The sequence below is a fragment of the Conger conger genome, chromosome 15 (assembly GCF_963514075.1).
Source record: "Conger conger chromosome 15, fConCon1.1, whole genome shotgun sequence".
NCBI lineage: Eukaryota > Metazoa > Chordata > Actinopteri > Anguilliformes > Congridae > Conger > Conger conger.
Genome location: NC_083774.1, coordinates 17,004,050 through 17,024,861, shown reverse-complemented (window position 1 = coordinate 17,024,861; position 20,812 = coordinate 17,004,050). Strand labels below are relative to the sequence as shown.

The 20,812-nt window shown below is 48.4% G+C and overlaps 1 protein-coding gene across 1 annotated transcript in view; it reads left to right on the top strand.

Moving 5' to 3' along the window:
- Positions 1-20,505, top strand: part of LOC133110979 (disintegrin and metalloproteinase domain-containing protein 10-like) — a 64,699-nt gene extending 44,194 nt beyond the window's left edge. Inside the window, exons 4-16 of the mRNA XM_061221106.1 lie at positions 2,396-2,554; positions 7,054-7,154; positions 8,688-8,846; positions 9,802-9,894; positions 9,996-10,179; positions 12,525-12,688; positions 12,861-13,044; positions 13,623-13,773; positions 13,928-14,111; positions 14,370-14,478; positions 15,053-15,273; positions 15,585-15,711; positions 16,411-20,505. Coding sequence (XP_061077090.1) covers positions 2,396-2,554; positions 7,054-7,154; positions 8,688-8,846; positions 9,802-9,894; positions 9,996-10,179; positions 12,525-12,688; positions 12,861-13,044; positions 13,623-13,773; positions 13,928-14,111; positions 14,370-14,478; positions 15,053-15,273; positions 15,585-15,711; positions 16,411-16,535 — 1,961 coding nt within the window. The 3' untranslated portion in view covers positions 16,536-20,505. The remainder of the gene's footprint in view (positions 1-2,395; positions 2,555-7,053; positions 7,155-8,687; positions 8,847-9,801; positions 9,895-9,995; positions 10,180-12,524; positions 12,689-12,860; positions 13,045-13,622; positions 13,774-13,927; positions 14,112-14,369; positions 14,479-15,052; positions 15,274-15,584; positions 15,712-16,410) is intronic.
- Positions 20,506-20,812: the final 307 nt, after the last annotated feature.

The window sequence follows — 20,812 nt, the reverse complement described above, 5'->3', positions numbered from 1 at the left end:
ATTCTAAGCCTTGTTTCTGTGTAAGGCTGTCGGGCGGTGTGAAAGGACCGCTTTCTCCCCCTCACAGCGGGGAGGGCTGGGGAGAGCTGGGGAGAGTTGGGAGGAGCTGGGCTGGGGAGAGTTGGGGGGAGCTGGGCTGGGGAGAGTTGGGGGGAGCTGGGCTGGGGAGAGTTGGGCTGGGGAGAGCTGGGGGGAGCTGGGCTGGGGAGAGTTGGGGAGAGCTGGGCTGGGGAGAGTTGGGGAGAGCTGGGGGGAGCTGGGCTGGGGAGAGTTGGGGAGAGCTGGGTGGAGTTGGGCTGGGGAGAGTTGGGGAGAGTTGGGGGAGAGTTCCGGAGAGTTGGGAGAGAGCTGGGGAGAGCTGGGCTGGGGAGAGTTGGGGAGAGCTGGGGGGAGCTGAGCTGGGGGGAGCTGAGCTGGGGGGAGCTGGGCTGGGGAGAGTTGGGGAGAGCTGGGGGGAGCTGGGCTGGGGAGAGTTGGGGAGAGCTGGGTGGAGTTGGGCTGGGGAAAGCTGGAGAGAGTTTGGGAGAGCTGGGTGGAGTTGGGCTGGGGAAAGCTGGAGAGAGTTTGGGGGAGCTGGGCTGGGGAGAGTTGGGGAGAGCTGGGTGGAGTTGGGCTGGGGAAAGCTGGAGAGAGTTTGGGAGAGCTGCTCGGTATGCAGGCGCGGTGTCACGGTGCTGTCAGACAGAGCGCCTGGAGTGCGCGCTGAAGGCTGTGAGGCTGGGAAGCACGTGCTGACAGTCCGATTATCTACCGCGCCGAGAACAGACAGCGCTCAATGACTCCCACTTTTATGGATCTTTATATTTCCATCTGGATGGGGAAAATTGTGATGAGAACAACATTTTACAGCCCCAGAGACATCTTGGCAGTTCCTGGCCGAGAGAGGCAATGATGAAGTGGGGGTGGACAGGAAGTCTACAGGCAGAACACAATAGCATTGTGCTGTACAAGACTAGAAGTCTCGACGAACCCCTACTCCCACCCATTTGCATGTGGATTTGATGTGTAACGGTGAGGGCCATAGCGCTTACTCACAATGTTCATTTGGATTGGCTGTAGAATTTGTGCATAGGATCTCGGGTGATTGAATATCAATATACTATTGGACAGTTCCTGGATATACAAGGCTTTTATTAGACAGTGCCTGATGATGCAAGGCTTTTATTGGACAGTGCCTGAAGATGCAAGGCTTTTATAGGACAGTGCCTGAAGATGCAAGGCTTTTATTGGACAGTGCCTTAAGATTCAAGGCTTTTATTGGACAGTGCCTGATGATGCAAGGCTTTTCTCTTCCTCAGTTAATTCCTTGCAGCACGTTCTGTTCAGAAAGTTTTAAAATCAAGTGGCCCATCAGTTACAATCCCCTGCTTGGAACTTCCTTGGAATTGGTGGTTTAGCCCTGTTTCTGAGTCTGTGTGTCACAGTGTGTTTAGTTCTCCAATACAGATGAAATCAAAGATTTAAAGACAGTAGGCTTTTGTGGTGTTGCCTTGCTTTTGACCATCACTGCATCAGCCACGACAGTCCAATCTTAATGGACTCACAGAATGTTTCTCTGACACCAAATGTAAATGTTTTCCTTAAAAGCCCTGGTTTTGTGAGATAATTGTGAGTATTGCACAGCATTGTCTTTAGTGGTTTAACATCTGCCTTTTCAGTACCGCTTCAGTGCCCTGATTTCCTCTTCTTGCATTATAGATGGTTATTTTTTGTGGCTCCACATTTCATGTATTGTTTATTTATTGTGTTTTGCTTTTGTTAACTGGCTAGAGGAGGAGCTGCTCTCATACATTGGTGTGTTTAGAGCTACACTCTGGTCTACACTCAACAGGCAGAGGGAAAGTTCTCAAAGATAGATGTCAAGAGGCATCATTTTGAACATTTCAGCATTTTTCTTTTCTTTGTTTGGAAGTTATTTTCTTCGTTTGATTTCTTTGTCTACTGTAAATACTGGACTGCATTTTGGGGATCCCTGCACTGTGAAATAAACACTACTGGGTTCGTTCACACCACGCTGCCTGCTTCTGTGCACTTTTGCCTCCAGCCAATGGGCACTGCCCTTACATTGACTGCGACATGCTCAGGGTGTATTCGGTACTGCTGCAGAAAAGCGACCTGCTATGCTTTGATTATCACTGGTGATACAGAACTGAAGAAAGTAATTATCACTGAGATCTGAAGGTCACTGGAGAAGTGTGTGGGGGAGGGAGTCGTGGTCTATGGAAACGGAATAGGAATGAGTTCTGCCTACAAATGTTTTTTTCATTTGCCTACTGGAAAAACACGCTCCTCTATCCATCCTGTTTAAATGGGCCGTGCGTCAGAGGACATCTCTGTTTGTTGCTGTCATGACCCCTGACCCTTAACCCCTGACCCCTGTCTGTTCCTGGCACAGGCGAGAAGGGCAGCCTGAGTCACGGCTCCATCGTGGACGGGCGGTTCGAGGGCTTCATCCAGACCCACAAGGGCACCTACTACGTGGAGCCCGCAGAGAGGTACCTGAAGGCCCGGGACGTGCCCTACCACTCCGTCATCTACCACGAGGACGACATCGGTGAGTCTGCGCCCTGCTCCTGACCTCACGCTGCTCTGAGTCTGACTGTGGAAGACCACCTCTGCTCCCATTTCTCTGGTCTTAGATATCAGTGTGACCATTAAGTGGTCATTCTTTTGACTCTGATAGTGTAGAACTGGTATCATATTGTCAGTGTAGACCTCCCGCGGGTAGAGGCTGCAGCAGCTAATTCTGCTCAGTGTTCAGCTGCAGTTAGGAAATGGGAGGGCGACTACATTTCCTGTTCTGTATTGCACTTCAAAAATTTTTACAAGGAGTGACTTATTTTGACTGTTATATTGGTGTTACTGCTATTGTTGTGAGTGGGAGATGTTATTATGTTATGTTAAGCCAACCTCTTCTTGAGGCATGAATATTGGGATCTTTCTCCATGGACATTCAGATTTTTAGTCTCAAGCCGCCCTGTGTTTGTTTTAGTTAAATAAGTCTCAGTTTCCCCCTTGACTGGAATCGGCATGTCAGATGGCAATGGGAAGGACACGATGTGGACAGCTTCTCTTCTGACGTAGCCGATTCACCAGGAAGGCTTTCACACACTGTCACCACTGTGTCGGAAACAGAAGTAAACGTATCCACACTTCCCTGACGCACCTCATAATAGCATTTACTGTAAATTTCACAATAGCTCTGTCTCTGATCTGCCGTTGATTACACAGTTACCTCACCTCACCTGTTTACCTGGGTCTCAGCAGGGTGCTAATTTTAAGGTGAAAACAAAAACCAGCAGACCCAGTAGCTCTCCAGGACCAGGGTTGGAGACCACTGGTCTATAGCTACATACTCCTTTTGCCCCACGATGCCTGTGCGTGTGGTGTGTTTTTATCGTTTCACATTGTGTTCCTCTTTCTGTCTGTGTCATGGTATTTCTGTGTAATTCTGTCACGCTGGCTATGAACGTGGCTGCAATCAAGCCTGTTTCACTTTCAACCTTCACAGTAGTTTCATTATTAATCTGTGCCGTGGTTAGACTCTATCTGCTGCTCTTTCAGACGTCCTACAGCACAGCATGTGTTGTTTTCTTCTCTTGCGCACTAAATGGCAGCGTCTTGCTTTGACATAACTGCTTGACATAGACAGCAATATTATGAGCCTTAGAAAGCAGTATTTATACACACCTTTCTCTCCAGCTGTCATGCCTATCATGTCTGCCGTCTTTCATTTCTTTTCATGGCTTCACAAGATATTTACAAATGCTGAATTGAGCGTTGTCGTGTAAAATTACTAGACCCTTAATCCTGCCTGGGTTATTGTTTTGTAAAGCAGAAAATGCAGGTGACGTTCACCCATTCAGTGGGTTTTGACGAGGGTCCCAGGTTTATTTTTGGTCTAATCAGGGGAGGAGGATTTTAGGACTTTGCGGGACGTTTGCAGTCCCATTAGCTGATGTGTCACCACATTCAGCCCAGATAAATGCCACCAGGAAAATGTCTTCTTTTGATTAATCACCCAGACGAGCCATTGAATAACCACAGATTCTGTGCTCTTTAGCATCTCCATGTGGTGAGTGATAGTACACTGCGTACACTGCAATAGCAATCTGTGGTCTGACTCTGGTTAATCATGTTCATTCTCAAATTATTTAGGCTGATTATGACTTTGTTATTGTTTTAGTGCAACTAAAAAATGCATATTAATTCCTTAAGTAAACTCAAATGCGGTATCGAAATATGCTTTGTGTATCAATGCAGTACAATAGAAGGTGTTTGTCAGCAGAAAGAATTCAGTCGGAACAGAAACTGGCAGAGTGCTGTTTTTATTCCTGCAGTTTATCAGTTCTGTTTATGCAGTTCAAGATGGAGGAATTTAATTCATTTTAAATCTCACTTTATTGCCAAATCGATGGCTTTGAATATGGAGCACAGGTCTTCCAGAGTAATTAAGGGTTCATTCAGTTGCTATTTGTGAATAAATTAATTAATCAGCAGGCCTAGCTATTAATTTTTGCCCCCTTTAGGAGACCTGAGTCTCTGGTCTTAGTCTCAATAACCATACATTCTCCCATGCTGAAACCTACACTAAGAGGGACATATTTTTAAATAATTACTGCAATATGTTTTTGTAATCAGAAACACTATTATATGAAAACAATTTGAAAAACGTTTTTTCTGCCATGTCTCAGGAGGATATCAGATGAGTCATGATGCAAATAGAGGATTGGATGGAATAGATGGCTTTAAACTCCAGTCAGTGGAAGCCCCTGATTGGCTAAGAGCAGAGAGTTGTGAGAGAATGAGCCCCCCTCCCCAGTTTTACGAGCGTCTGCCATTTGCATGTCAGTATGTGGGCCTGCACACAGGGACAAAGAGTGCTGTTTGGGTAGGCTAGACATAGGATATACTGCCAGTGATTAATTACATGGCCTTGGTCCTTATGTTCAGGGAATCCACTGTTCACCATGGAGCAGGGACCCTAGCCCAACGAAACCCCCCCCATCCCCCCCACACCCCGCACCCCACAGCCCATAGCCTGGGCGAGCCGCTGGGTGATGACTCCTTATCCGTTCCTGTCCATGCAAATGAGCCGCGGTAATTTATTAGGGACTGCCTTGTTTGGGGAATGTGATCTTGGCCCATTCGATTCCATTCTGACTTTCACCGAAACCGCCTATAAATAGACTCGAAAAAACGTTCTTGGCATTCGGAATGTGTGAAGCAATAAAAGTTAACTTTTTTCAAAAGAGCAGCCTTGCTGGGGTGTGCGGGGGGGGGGGGGGGGGTGCACCCTGTGGAAACACTGGTTCCTCTTGGCCTTCCCACGCTGCGTTGCGTCTTGATAAAGGAAGATCCGTGCTGTTCAGCCCCTCTTCCCCAGTCTCTACCGTGTTAAAGAGGAGCCTGGTCCTCTCTGTCCAGTCTGTACTGATGTAGGCATCATGTGACAGGACATCCTGTACATGAAAGCTTTGGTCTGAACAAAGCAGCTAACCTTCTTAGAAGATCCTATTCAGGAGAGTTCATGACCGGTTCTGATTTTTTAAGTACTGAATACAGGTTGTTTTGTCGACACTGAAGGGAGAATGGATGAATTGTCTGTGTTGAGGCCGTTGCGTTTAACCTGCTCACAGCTCTGCTCTGCTGTGTTGGTGCTGGGACCAGAACCCACGCTACTGTTACCAACGTAAGCCTCGCTCCATCAGCCTGGGAAGCTGGCGTATTTTAGGGAGGGAGGAGATGAGCACAGTCTCTCCTCTTCGAGGAGGCCTGGCAGTCTCTGCGCCTCCTCAGTGAGCAGGAGGGGTCCCGGGGGGGGAGCTGAGCGGAGCCTCCCCGGGGAGACGCGCGGGGAACGCCGTCCCAAGGCGCCCGTTAAACCCGCGCCGCCTCAAAGCCTCGGCTGAGTGACGGGGCTTAGCTGGGCGGTAATGGAGCAGCACACAGCAGGGTGACGAGCAGCGGTTTGAAGAGCAGCGGGACGCGGCGTGTTTAAACACAAACCCCACGGCAACGCATTCTCTCTGCGAGCGCCCGGTCGGACCGCGCCCCGCTCCTCAGTGCCCCGCCTTGCGGATGCTGGGTGAGCCCTGCAGGGGCCGCTAACGAGCTGGAGAAGAGCTTCCAGCGCTCGCAGACATCGCTTTGAAACCGTTTAATTAGCGCTCACTTGATTGTCTCAGTGCATTTATATCCACCTGTGAGTGTTAGACGTTTATAAAATGAGACCATGAAATGCTGGCAGATGTTGTCTTTATTAATCCCAGTGAGTGGGCTCTGTTATCACCTAAGCTAAGATCTCTACATCGCATGTTCCTTATCTCTACTTCTTCATCGCAGACAACTAGGCACCAACAAACCTCTGTCCTCTATATGAACCCTTCAGGCTCTGTCCAATAAGTGTTTGTGACGACCTGCTTCTGTGTGTGTTTTCGGGCTGTAGGAATGTACACAGGACACTATGACCCCACCAGACTCAAATAAAAGGAAAATGAAAAAAGGATAAAGGAACCATTGGGGAATCGTCCTGAAATGCTTGATGTGTACAACTTATGAAATCTCTCTGAAAGGGCTGTGCTTGATGAAGTTAGGGGGGGTTTGTCTCATTTCTCTCTGTGAGAATGCTTCCCTGTGTGTTGTTCTCTCCAGAAGAAGAACAGTGAAATAACGTTGGGGTGAAACGTAGAGCTTCCCGGTGTTTCGATTAGAGGCAGGTTGTGTGCGAGGTGGGGTTTGAGCCTCTCTGGGTGGGCACCCTTAGTCGTGTCCCGAAATTAGCGTGCGCTTTGCTCAGACAGGGGAGAGAGAGGGTGAAGGTGCCATCACATCTTTCTCAAGAAGTCCGTTACACACAGTCCTCTCCTTGGTTAGGTCAGGTTGTTTATTCTGAGGTGTGTAGAAACAACTTCTTTTTTTTCCTACCATTTAACAAAATATCCTCAAGTGGAAAGGAGAGAGAAGAGAAGAACCGGGTGAAGAACTGGGTAAAAAGGCTGTGTGCTGGGAGTCTGGGCTCACACAGAGTGCGGTCTTATCTCTTCTCCCCAGTTTACCCACACAAGTATGGGTCTGAAGGTGGCTGTGCCGACCACTCTGTGTTTGAACGGATGAAGAAGTACCAGCAGTCTGCGGTGGAGCAGTCTCCTGAGGTGAGTGTGTGTTTGACGCCCAACACTGCAGACTAACCTGTCTAAACAAGTCATTTAGCCGTGTAAGTAAAAATACTAGCTTCTTTTAAGTTAGTTTGCTTGACAAGTGAAATTTTTTACCCCACTGGCAATTCTTGAAATTAAATGAGTCTCACCTTTTTGGCAGTATAAAAATAATAGAAACAATAGAAGGCACTTATTCGAAATATAAAACTAAAATACTAAAAATAATAAATACAAAATTGCAGTCTAGACTACATTACATTACATTCTCAGACTTCAGCAGAGTGTACCAATCTCACTAAACTGGCTGGCAGTTTCACTGTACACTGCATATAGAATATGTGTTACTGTATACTGTATACTCACTGCATACACTGCATAATCCCAGTTTGTGTTTATTACGCATTGTGTGCTCATCTGCATTCTGCGCTGTGCTCCTGGTCCTACTTCAGAAAAGGCCACAGGCTTATTTCATCCCTTTGACCTTGAGCCCTGCTGCTGCTCCCTCCTCCCCTGTCACACTTTACTTCAGACACCAACATCGATTTCCACGTCACCTCCTTTCACACTGTCATTAGTCAGGGCTCTGGCCTGGTGCTCCGGCCTCGTGTCTACAGTTTGGCAGAGACCCTGCAACTGTCCGCTCCTAGAAATGGTGTCAGTATCCTTACACACACACACACACACACAACAGGTACTGTGTGTGGGGGGGAGAAATGAAAGGGTAGATAAGGAAAGCGAACGCAGATAAACTCTGCTTTCCCGTTCCCATGGCGTTGATGGTCAGCCTGTGATTCCAGAGAATGGCTCAAACCGGTTGAATCCGGTGTTTTGTCGGCCTCTGCTCTTAACTGCTGCGGTGTTGACTCCTGTGTGATGCATAGCCTCCATGCTTTACAGGTGCATAAACCATTACATCAGAGCACATACAGTAGCAGTGTAACTAACTAACTACACCCTGTTTCTTACGCTAGTATTTATTCCTCTATTTTAATGGAGTGCACTTCATTTAACACCTTTTCAGAATTTTATAGAATTCTCATGACATGAACTTAAAACCTGCTGGAGTAACTTATATAAACACTGCAAATGACACATTAATAAATGCTTTGGTCTTGTAATGAGACCATAATGAAAATGAATATTTTCTACTCAAGAGAAAAAATAAGATTAACTTTTTTGATCTGTTTTAATTGGCAATTGGCAAATCTCGAAATGAGTTAAACTGTCTCATCTCATTGGCAATCTGTCTTATTTAGTAAAACAAATTATGTAAATTTTCACAGACACAGATTAAGCCTGGTCCTCTGTGAAATTGTATTTTGAATGGAGATTCTCCATAGAAAACCTAGCTAAATCTTTGTCTTTATGCAGTGTTTATCTTTTTTTTTTAATAGATCTCAGAATTCAGTGACAGTACGAACAATGTTAGGAAGCAGGTGCACTGTGAGTGGTTTCTTCCAAAGCCTCCTGGAAGCCTGGTCTCCTCTGCCTCCATAACGCTGCTCCCTCCTCCATGTTCTCCCACAGGAGACCAATCGGGTGGTGGAGGAGGAGCGGGCCGACGGGCCGGTGCTGCTACGGAAACGCCGAGCGGAGGAGCTGCCCAAGAACACCTGCCAGCTCTTCATCCAGACAGACCACCTCTTCTTCAAGTACTACATCACCAGAGAGGCTGTGATCGCACAGGTACTGTTCTCTCACACACACACACACAAACACACACACACACACACACACACACACAGAAATTCACACACACACCTGCCAGCTCTTCATCCAGACAGACCACCTCTTCTTCAAGTACTACATCACCAGAGAGGCTGTGATCGCACAGGTACTGTTCTCTCTCTCTCTCACACACACACACACACACACACACACACACACACACACACACACACCTGCCAGCTCTTCATCCAGACAGACCACCTCTTCTTCAAGTACTACATCACCAGAGAGGCTGTGATCGCACAGGTACTGTTCACACACACACCCACACACACCCACACACACACACACACACCTGCCAGCTCTTCATCCAGACAGACCACCTCTTCTTCAAGTACTACATCACCAGAGAGGCTGTGATCGCACAGGTACTGTTCTCTCACACACACACACACACACACACACACACACACACACACACACACCTGCCAGCTCTTCATCCAGACAGACCACCTCTTCTTCAAGTACTACATCACCAGAGAGGCTGTGATCGCACAGGTACTGTTCACACACACACACACACACACACACACACACACACACACACACACACACACACACACACACTGTCCCATGCTTGTTTTTACTATTAATTGGTGATCTGTGAAATGTCTTTCCCCATTAGCAAATCTTGAAAACGAGTCAAATTGTCTCACCTCATATTTTTGTAAAATACATCCAACTTTTTGCTATGAGGAATGGGTGTGATAATAAGAGCATATGCTAAAAGACTATAATGCAATGTAATGTAATAATTGGAGTATCTGTATATGCATTTTTTTAGTGGATTAAATACAGGCGAGGATCTGTGCTGTATATGTGCGGATTGAGTGAGACACAATAGAGGTACTGTTGGTTTGTCAATGCTAATTGATTTAAATTAATATTTGCATTTGTTGCCCCATTATTCCAGATCTCCAGTCATGTGAAGGCCATCAACTCCATCTACCAGGGCACAGATTTCCTGGGAATCCGCAACATCAGTTTCATGGTGAAGAGGATTCGGGTGAGTGTGTGTGTGTGTGTGTGTGTGTGTGTGTGTGTGTGTGTTTTTCCCATTCTCAACGTCCTCTCCCATAACTAACCCATGCATTCGTGGCTTTTCAGATTAACGATACGGATTCAGAGAAGGACATGAACAACCCCTTCCGCTTTGCCAACATCGGAGTTGAGAAGTTCCTGGAGCTGAACTCGGAGCAGGACCACGACAGCTACTGCCTGGCCTACATCTTCACGGACCGGGACTTTGACGACGGCGTGCTGGGTCTGGCCTGGGTGGGGGCTGCTGCAGGTATGAACACACACCTGTCAGGGGTCCTCTTCCCACTGCGGCCCCCGTTCAGCTGTACCTGTGTGTCACGAAGAAGTGCTTTTCACATAGTGTGCCTACCCCCACCTGCCCTCTGTGCCTCCAGCTCAGGTCACCCGGCCATTTCACTAGCGTGAATGTTAGTTAGGCTATAGCGTAGTGGTTAAGGTACATGACTGGGACCCGCAAGGTCGGTGGTTCGATCCCCGATGTAGCCACAATAAGATCTGCACAGCCGTTGGGCCCTTGAGCAAGGCCCTTAACCCTGCATTGCTCCAGTGGAGGATTGTCTCCTGCTTAGTCTAATCAACTGTACGTCGCTCTGGATAAGAGCATCTGCCAAATGGCATTAATGTAATGTATAATGTATAATGTATATGTAATGTAAAAACCCACACCCTGAGCTGCCCAGTGGAGGATGGGCTTCCCCCTTCTGCTTCCTTCCAAGGGTTCTTCCTAAATTTCACCAGGGAGATTTTCCATGCCACTGTTGCCCAAGGCTTTAGGCCTGGGATTTCTGTAAAGCACGACATTCCCAGAGTGTCCAAACTCCCTTCTGGTGTGAATTACCTTCACACCACAGTCCTGTTGTCCCTCGTCAGGCCCCAAGTCCGAGAAACAGATCTGTGCTCTTGGTTAGACTCCAAACCCTTCCCTAAGTTTACTGTTCCTCACTGACCGTGTTTATTCCACTTAAAAAGCATATACAGTACACCCCATTATGGGGTTATGTCTAGTGCAGCTATCATTGTGCTTTATTGGAATACAGACCCCGTGTGCTGAAAAATGAGCACGGCAGAAATCAATGCCGACTGCTTAGCAGAGGTGTTAGCTGGATGCATATTGATCCTGTGCGGTGGATTCTGGGAGAGCCTTTTCAAATATCTACCAAAACCAACGGAGGAAAACAGACCAGGGAGCCCTGTGCAATGGCCTGTTACCTTAAGCCCTTCACACAGGCATGCTAATGGCTATAGCCCCATTGTCGCATAGTTAGTCCATTTAACCAGCACCCCCTGCCTGGGCTCATCTGCAAGTAGCGTGACACATCGAACAATAGGGTCTATCTGGGAGTATATAAAAATGTTCTTGAACCACCAAAAATGTGTATTCTGTCATAGCAACAAGATAAAGCCATTGCCAATGCTCACTGAATAGCAAAATAAGTCAATGTGTAATTATTCCACGTCATTCTACTTGCATCCAATTATATCATTCGTTTCACACGTAGAGATGTCCCTTTCTAGATTCAGTGGTTATTTATTTTCTTGAACAATCTGTTTGAGAAATAAAATGCAAATGGTGGGGGTAGGCATTTCCACTGCCCTGAAATAGTATTTGCCCCCTTCCTGATTTTCTCTATCATTCCATATTTGTCAAACTAAATGGTTTCAGATCTTTAGATAAATGTAATATTAGCAAAAGGGAACTTGAGTAAACACCAATTTTTGAAATTACTATTTTGCTTCTTTTCTTCTATAGTTATCAAACTCCCAAAAGTACCCTGTGAAAAAGTAATTGCCCTTGAACTTAATCACTAGTTATGCCACCTTTAGCAGCAATAATTGGAAGGAAACCCTTCCGATAATTTGCTATAAGTCTTAAGTCTTTCACATCGCTCTGGAGGAACTACAGCTGAGTGAGAGAACGGGTGAGTGTGGTTTGAAGAGTGGAAATGATTGAATGAGTGAAGATGGATTGGTGTACAGATTAATGAAGTGAGTGAGAGAGTGAGTTAGTGAGAGAGGATAATTGAGTGAGTGAGTGAGTGAGTGTGTGCGTGTCCTCTTGTGTCTGTATATAGTGAATCTCTCTCCCTCTGCAGTACCAGAGCCCCTGATCCCCGCCCCCCTGGCATAGCTCCCTAATGAGCAGCGTGTATTCAGCAGCACGCGCTGCGCTACGCCCGCTGACAGGCCCAATAACAGGGTCTGAGTCGGACCAACACAGCACCGCAACTCTCAAACAGGAGGTCGGACTGAGGGATATGTAGTACACACACACACACACACACACACACACGGGTCACACACTGAATGTGTGCTGCAGGGTATTCTGAGGCATCTGGGTCTCCCCTCGCCCCTCTGCGCACGTAGCCTGCGATGGAGAATGACTGATTTCCTGCAGGAGGGTGGCACTGCCTGCCTCTGTCCTGCAGGCTCTGTTGGTCTGTTCGTAAAGCTCACATGCAGATGATACTGGGGGTTCGTGCTGAACTGAGTGGCTGGGTTCCTAGTGGCCATATTTCTCAAAAAGCTGGGAGCTGTGGACGGGCTGGGGTCAAGTACTGCCCATGTAAGGTTCCGGTTTGTCTTGTGTCGTCACAGGAAGCTCCGGGGGCATCTGTGAGAAGAGCAAGATGTACTCCGACGGGAAGAGGAAATCCCTGAACACCGGCATCATCACCGTGCAGAACTACGCCTCCCACGTCCCCCCGAAAGTGTCCCACATCACCTTCGCCCACGAGGTCGGCCACAACTTCGGCTCCCCGGTGAGTTCCTGGAACCGTGCTCTGGTCGCGGAGGGCACAACGCCGGCAGGCTCCACAGGGGGCCGCCACTGTTCCGGAAACATCCGCCACACGGCGCTGTTATTTCTCATTATGGCACAAACGGGAGCGACTGCCCGGAGGTCAAACTGTTCTTCTTCTGTTGTTCTGTCAGCACGACTCGGGGACGGAGTGCACCCCGGGGGAGTCAAAAAGCCCGGACCTGAAGGAGAAGGGGAACTACATCATGTACGCCAGAGCCACGTCCGGGGACAAGCTCCACAACAACAAGTTCTCCCTGTGCAGCATACGCAACATCAGCCAGGTCCTGGAGAAGAAGAGGGGGAACTGCTTTGTGGGTACGTTTGGGGAAAACGGGGGGAAACGCGGCTGCTTCATGGTCTGTCCTCTCCAACAGGAGACAGTGTTAGAGAGAACTTCTTTGTGGGTTTATCCGGGTTCTCAGTGACAGTCGGACACGCCTGCTTCATGAGTAGGCCTCTTCCAGAGTGAAACGAGGGCACAGAGAGATTTGAGTACTCCCCAGTGGGGAGACAGACAGGGAGAGAGGGGGTGAACTGCTCCATGGATAGGTTCTTACCCACGTGGAGACAGAGTTTGACGGGGTGAAGACTGCTTGGAATCATCTTACTCAACTGCAATAAGGCGGGCTAATGTGAGCCAGACTACACTGTCAGTGCTGAGATTTGGAAGAAGTGACACGAATGTCACACTTCCACTAAAGCAACAGCAAGTCACTTGCATATTGGATGGATAGACAGATCAGTACATTTATTTAGCGCTTTTCTAGACACTCAAAGCACTTACAGTGATGAGGGGGAAACTCGCCTCAACCACCACCAATGGGTGATGCACGGCTGCAGCAGCAGAACGCTCACTATAGTGTCTGTGTGTGTGTGTGTGTGTGTGTTTGCAGAGTCTGGTCAGCCTATTTGTGGAAACGGGCTGGTTGAGAACGGGGAGCAGTGCGACTGTGGCTACAAGGACCAGTGCAAAGAAGAGTGCTGCTTTGACGCCGACCAACCAGAAGGCACCAAATGCAAGCTAAAGCCTAATAAAGTCTGCAGGCAAGTAGCCAATCAGGCACTGGCACATCTCTTTTATTCTTTATTTTGTAGAGAGCCATTTGGCACCTACCCACCCTGTGTGTGGGTAGGTGACATGCGTTTGCGTTTGGACTTTGGAATGTGAGGTTTTTCTGGTGTTTTGTCCACGCTCCAGCCCCAGCCAGGGGCCCTGCTGTACCCCTGAGTGTGGGTACAAGTCCAACGTGGACAAGTGTCGGGAGGAGTCGGAGTGCGCCCACCAGGGCATGTGCAACGGGCAGACTGCACAGTGCCCGACCTCCGAACCCAAGGCCAACCTCACCGCCTGCCACGGAGACACCCAAGTCTGCGTCAACGGGGTGCGTGTCAAGCCCTCTGCGTCGAGTGCAGAGTGCGTGTGTGTGTGTGTGTGTGTGTGTGTGTGTGTGTGTACGTGCGTGCGTGTGTGTGTGTGTGTGTGTGTGTGTGTGTGTGCATGTGTGTGCACGTGCGTGTGTGTATGCCTGTGTATATGTGCTGCCCGTGTGTATGTGCGTGGATCAGATGATTAGGACCGTGATGTGCAGCAGACTGCAGTGTGTGTGGGTAGTTGGTGAAGAGCTCCTCCTCTCTCGCAGGGCTGCTCGGGCTCCATCTGTGAGAAGTACAGTCTGGAGGTGTGTACCTGCGCCAGCGACGACGGCAAGGACGAGACCGAGCTCTGCCACGTGTGCTGCCAGGACAGGAGTGAGTCCCGCACGTTCCCTTAACTGCACGCCCTGTTTCACTGAGCTCAGAGCCGTCACGTTCCCTTAACTGCACGCCCTGTTTCACTGAGCTCACAGTCATCACGTTCTGTTAACCACAGAGCTCACGCCCTCTCTGTCCTGTTAACCACAGAGCTCACACCCTCTCTGTCCTGTTAACCACAGAGCTCACACCCTCTCTGTCCTGTTAACCACAGAGCTCACGCCCTCTCTGTCCTGTTAACCACAGAGCTCACACCCTCTCTGTCCTGTTAACCACAGAGCTCACACCCTCTCTGTCCTGTTAACCACAGAGCTCACACCCTCTCTGTCCTGTTAACCACAGAGCTCACACCCTCTCTGTCCTGTTAACCACAGAGCTCACGCCCTCTCTGTCCTGTTAACCACAGAGCTCACACCCTCTCTGTCCTGTTAACCACAGAGCTCACGCCCTCTCTGTCCTGTTAACCACAGAGCTCACACCCTCTCTGTCCTGTTAACCACAGAGCTCACACCCTCTCTGTCTGTGAGCCGTGTGGTCTGGGCTGAGCCGCGCTCCCCTCTCGCCCCCGCAGTGACCCCCAGCACCTGCAGCAGCACGGGCTCAGAGAAGTGGGCGAAGTACTTCAACAGGAGGGTGATCACCCTGCAGCCCGGTTCGCCCTGCAACGACTTCCGGGGCTACTGCGACGTGTTCATGAAGTGCCGTCTGGTGGACGCAGACGGGCCCCTGGCCAGGCTGAAGAAGGCCATCTTCAACCCCGAGCTCTACGAGAACATCGCCGAGTGGATAGTGGCAAGTGTCTCCGCGACGGCCCGCAGTCGACGAGTCATCCAAACAGTCTTAAGGCCCACACTTCATAGCTTGTGATGAAAAAGGCATTTCTACATCATTAAGCTGATGACCTGACGGTTAAAATATGACAGCTACATTTCTCTATCGTGATTTGTTTCCGTGCTCTGCCTCTTCATCAAAACAAAATGTATCACATCACTAACTGACGTTGCCCTCAGTTATGAAGCCTTGATTTTACCATCTGGAGAAGCCAATATCTCACTGTGTTTGTCATTTGTGTGTGTGTGTGTGTGTGTGTGTGTGTGTTACAGGCTTACTGGTGGGCAGTGCTGCTGATGGGCATTGCTCTCATCATGCTGATGGCCGGCTTCATTAAGATCTGCAGCGTCCACACCCCCAGCAGCAACCCCAAACTGCCCCCGCCCAAACCCCTGCCCAGTGAGTACCCCTGACTGCACCTCCATACGATCCCTTCAGCCTCAGCGACTGTACCCACAGAACACACCCTCAAATCCACATTTAGAGGAATCTCTCTGAGCAATGACTCACAAGGTCTGAAGTTAAAAATAACCAGCCAAACAGACAGATAATCACCTTGCTTTCTTCAGAGAGCAGTGGAGTGTCTACATTAGGGTCAGGCCACTGCTGCCCAGCAGAGTTATGGGTGTTAGAGGTGACGCAGAGTAGTGTAAATCCATTGAGGACACAGGTCTGGGTGCAGTATTGTGGCTTTGGTCGTGTGTGTGTGTGCTGAGCAGTCCTGTGGCTGTGGTGTGTGTGCTGAGCGGTCCTGTGGCTGTGGTGTGTGTGCTGAGCAGTCCTGTGGCTGTGGTGTGTGCTGAGCGGTCCTGTGGCTGTGGTTTGTGTGCTGAGCGGTCCTGTGGCTGTGGTGTGTGTGCTGAGCGGTCCTGTGGCTGTGGTGTGTGTGCTGAGCGGTCCTGTGGCTGTGGTGTGTGCTGAGCGGTCCTGTGGCTGTGGTGTGTGTGCTGAGCGGTCCTGTGGCTGTGGTGTGTGTGCTGAGCGGTCCTGTGGCTGTGGTGTGTGTGCTGAGCGGTCCTGTGGCTGTGGTGTGTGCTGAGCGGTCCTGTGGCTGTGGTGTGTGTGCTGAGCGGTCCTGTGGCTGTGGCTCTCTCGCAGGCACCCTGAGGAGGAAGCGCAGGGACCCGGAGCGCAGCGCTCCAGACCGCGGCGGCCCGGCCCAGCCCCAGCGCCACGGCCGGCAGCACAGAGAGAACTACCGGATGGGCGAGATGAGACGCTGAAGCCCCCGGCCGCCCTTTGCCTTGGTTCTTCCTCGTGCCTACAGTGGGAAAACTTCACTCCAAAGAATTACCTGCAGCGCCGCCCCCCCCCCCCCCCCTCTTCATCCACACGCTCAAGAGCGCAGCCCGTTTTTAACGGAGATGAATACCTTCAAAAAAATAACAAATGAAATAAAGAGAATTATACCACACGCCAGTGCTCCTGGAGCCAGCCAAGCTGACTTCACATAGCTTTTTAAAAAAGGAAAGATAAATATATATTTAAAAAAGCAACTCCTTTTCCCCCTTTCTTCTTGAAAAGGTCTCGGTGAGGAACAGGTGAGAAAATCACAGATTTTCTTCTAAATGTGGTCTTAACTTTTTTCCCCCCCTACTCAAATGTTTTATTTTATTGGAAGGCAAGGAGTCAGGGATAGCGTAGTGCTTTCTTTCTTCCACTCAGCCCCCCCCATCCCCCTCTCCCAGCGTCACATCTGGGGCGAGATGTTCTCCTGTGGAGTTGAACTTGACTGCAGGTGACTTGGGTTTTGCCACCAAATGAACCCCTAGGAAGCCAGACCAACCTCAGAGCAGAAGACCTACTTGCCAATGTTAACATTTTTTTGAGAAATGGAAGAATCCGGAAGCGCAGGCTTCTCATGCGCCCGCCCCTGCGTGTGCCGTTTGTACAGCTATCGCAAAAATCTCTTCTTTTTTCCCCCACATTTTCTTCTTCCTTGTGTCATGTTCGTTTTTTCTGCTGTTTGACAAGGACGATTTGCTGATGGAATGGAAACTCTCAGGATTAAAACACAGAGGAAAGGCTGAAAGGCTGGAGTAATGGGAGAGCAGAATAGAGCAGGTATCCTGACGCTTTTTTAATATTATAATACAGTGGCCACAGGAACATTGGGGAATTCAGTCCTAAGACTTCATAATTTGATTTTACCTGGCTGGACTGATACGGATTCAATGTCAAATTACTTCCATTTGGCATTATTCCAGGATTTAGGATCCATCAGTAATAGGATAAAACGGGAATGACAGTAAGGCCAGGAGACAGCAGGAGAGGTTCTGTTGCTATGTGCCGCATGCAGGGGTTGCGTCCTTCTAAAGGAATTTCAAGCGTTTAAAAGATGTCTCCGAAACTGTTGAGATGCTGTACAATAAGCTGTCGGAATGCGCTGGTTTGAGAGTATCCGTGTCTTTCATCATGCTATATTACATTGTCTTTTCTTTTTGCCATGTTTTGTTCCGCTGTATGCAGCAGATGGTTCGGTCGAATGGTCTTTCCCACTGTGAGTAACGGGTGCAGTCAGGCCCTGGGCCGGCTCCTGCAACGCAGTCCTCCTCCCACGTGGTGGCGCTCAAGTCGCCAGTTTGATCGATTCTTCACTTTCTTTCAATTTCAGCTACTCTGTTCACTTAATAGGAATTAAACAAGCCTTCTTCATGCTGTTAATTGGGTCTTTAGCTTGCCAGATGTAGGCCAGTCTACAGAAAATAGTGCTGGCCCCCATTTCATCAACAGGACATTCACGTATTTGGGAACACAAGTACTTTGTACAGTATGCTTTCTTGTCAGTAATTATGATAATAACTCAGTATAATCTCTCTTTCTGTACATGCCAGCATTGAGTTTGATGTTTAGATGCCAGCAATTATGGAAAATAAAATTTTTAAAATGTCCTATCACGAGGACCATGAGTTAAGACCACAATAAAAACGGGATGGAAGTGCGTAGACGCCCAGCAGGAGGAGTGCTTGTGTTGCACATTTATGCAGTCTTACAGTATGAGGTGAGACCAAATCATACCCTGATGGTTTCACCCAGTGCACACACCTTCCCCCAGAGAGCCATGGAAGGCAGCTGAGGTAGCAGCCATTTTAGAGCAGTCCATGTAATTATGAGCATCTTGCATCTTTAAAGTGTGAATGTTTCCAAAATATAACAGCCCGTGGGGTGAAAGTAGAGGAGGGTCTTAAATTCACACTTTACACTTTGTTGGCTGCAATTCCTCCGTACAGCAGATCTCCATGCAGGTCGTAATATGAGGAAGTCAAGGCGACCAATCGGATCCCCTCCCCTTGTCCATAGTCATCCTCCCCCATGAACCACAGCTTCCCAAACCCCACGATACGGAAAAGATGGATCTGATCAATAATGTAACATCAGTCGTGCATAAAGACACCAACAATGTGCCTGAATTTAATGAAGAATGACCCGCCCCATACCCTTCCTCCAACTGCCCAAACCTCCCATACCCCTCCCCCAACTGCGTCAACCCCCCATACCCTTCCCCACACTGCACCAACCCCCCATACCCTTCCCCACACTGTACCAACCCCCCATACCCTTCCCCACACTGTACCAACCCCCCATACCCTTCCCCACACTGTACCAACCCCCCATACCCTTCCCCACACTGCACCAACCCCCCATACCCTTCCCCACACTGTACCAACCCCCCATACCCTTCCCCACACTGTACCAACCCCCCATACCCTTCCCCACACTGTACCAACCCCCCATGCCCTTCCCCACACTGTACCAACCCCCCATACCCTTCCCCACACTGTACCAACCCCCCATACCCTTCCCCACACTGTACCAACCCCCCATACCCTTCCCCACACTGTACCAACCCCCCATGCCCTTCCCCACACTGTACCAACCCCCCATGCCCTTCCCCACACTGTACCAACCCCCCATGCCCTTCCCCACACTGCCTTTTCTGTTTTCGGTGAAGACTTAAGCACTGCTTTCTCTGAATCAGGGAGAGGGCTATCATGCAGGTCAATGCATCTGAACAGATGATCTCCAAAGCGACTAATGGTTAATCAGTTTTAACAATAGTCTGAGAGTCGGGAGGGAACGCACTGTTAAAAAAAAATAAAAAATACCTGAATGTGTTTCGGTTTTTGGGTTTTATTTTTCCATCCTGTAGAAACCAAAACTGGACTTGGGCTCCCTGTAGTAAAGTGAGCTACTTTTAATGGGCCGCTTTAGGCAGCCAGCGCTTTTTTTGAAGGTCCAGCAAGCTCCTGAGATTGGATATAGACTAGTGTTTGCGGTGTAAACGGAGCAAAGACGAGGCCTAGCATTTGTTGTTTTTTAAAATTATAGTGATAAAAGTCCCAGTTATATATGCATATATGTTTGGGCCATCATGCTACGAGATGGGAGGACTGTTCTCCTACACAACTCATCAGGGAGTTCACCCGGAACAACCGGAGAAGCCATGCAGGTCACCATGTCGAAGCCACCCCCGACCCTCACCCCCACCCCCACACCCACACCCACACCCACACCCACACCCTTTCCTTGTAAACTTGTACAGTTAATGGAAGAACTCACTTTACTTTTAAAGATTATAACAGGCATTTTTATACATGTATAAAAATCGAATTTTTGTATCTGATCTCCGCAGAGAAATGTTTCAAGCGAAGTTGAGTTTGGTTTCCATTTTTTACTTTTACCTTATTTTGGAATTGTGCTGGTTGGAATGGGGCTTGTGTTGCGTAGTGATATGTAAGTTTTTCTTTCTTTCTTTCTGTCTCAACAGTAAATCTCGAGAGTGATACTTTTTTTCTCATTCTCTTGTCTGTGTTATCCTGTGGTATGGTCTGGGTAAAAGTGGATGAAAGAGAAAAATGCCTGACATCACTATTTCCAGTACTTCCTTTCTTTTGTCTCAGTGAAATTCTGTGAGAGAAACGTGCACTGAAATGTCCAATTTGAGTTGAAATGTGGTAGGTGATTTATGCGGAGATCACAAGGTGAAAAACTCTAATACTACTGTCTGATTTTAATGTCCGCTGTGTTTTATACAGTATATACAATTTGCTTTGTTCTTTTTTTTTTCTTTTGTTCTGCATTTTGTTCACTTTGAAAATTTTTACTAAAAATTGCAGAAAGTATTGTGCAAAGATATGTCTTTTTTTTTTTGAAGTACTTGAAATGCATTAATAAAAATAGACATGATGAAAATAGTGTTGACAGCTTTATTTGTATATTGCTGAACTGTATATTTTTCCCTTTGATTGGTAGTTTGTAGCCAAAAGTAAAATAGTTTATTTGGTGAAATCAAGTATGTGGTGCACACTAATACCTGTGCGTTTGCAAAGACAAGTATATGTATGTGTATGCTGTGCATTATCCCGTTTCTTCCATAGTGCACAGTCCAGGACAGAACCCAGGATGGTAGATATGAAAGTAATTAATTTATACTCTTTTCAGGATGACTGGGTTGGTTAGGCTCCAGTGACCTGTTTTAACTTCCCCCCAAGACATAACT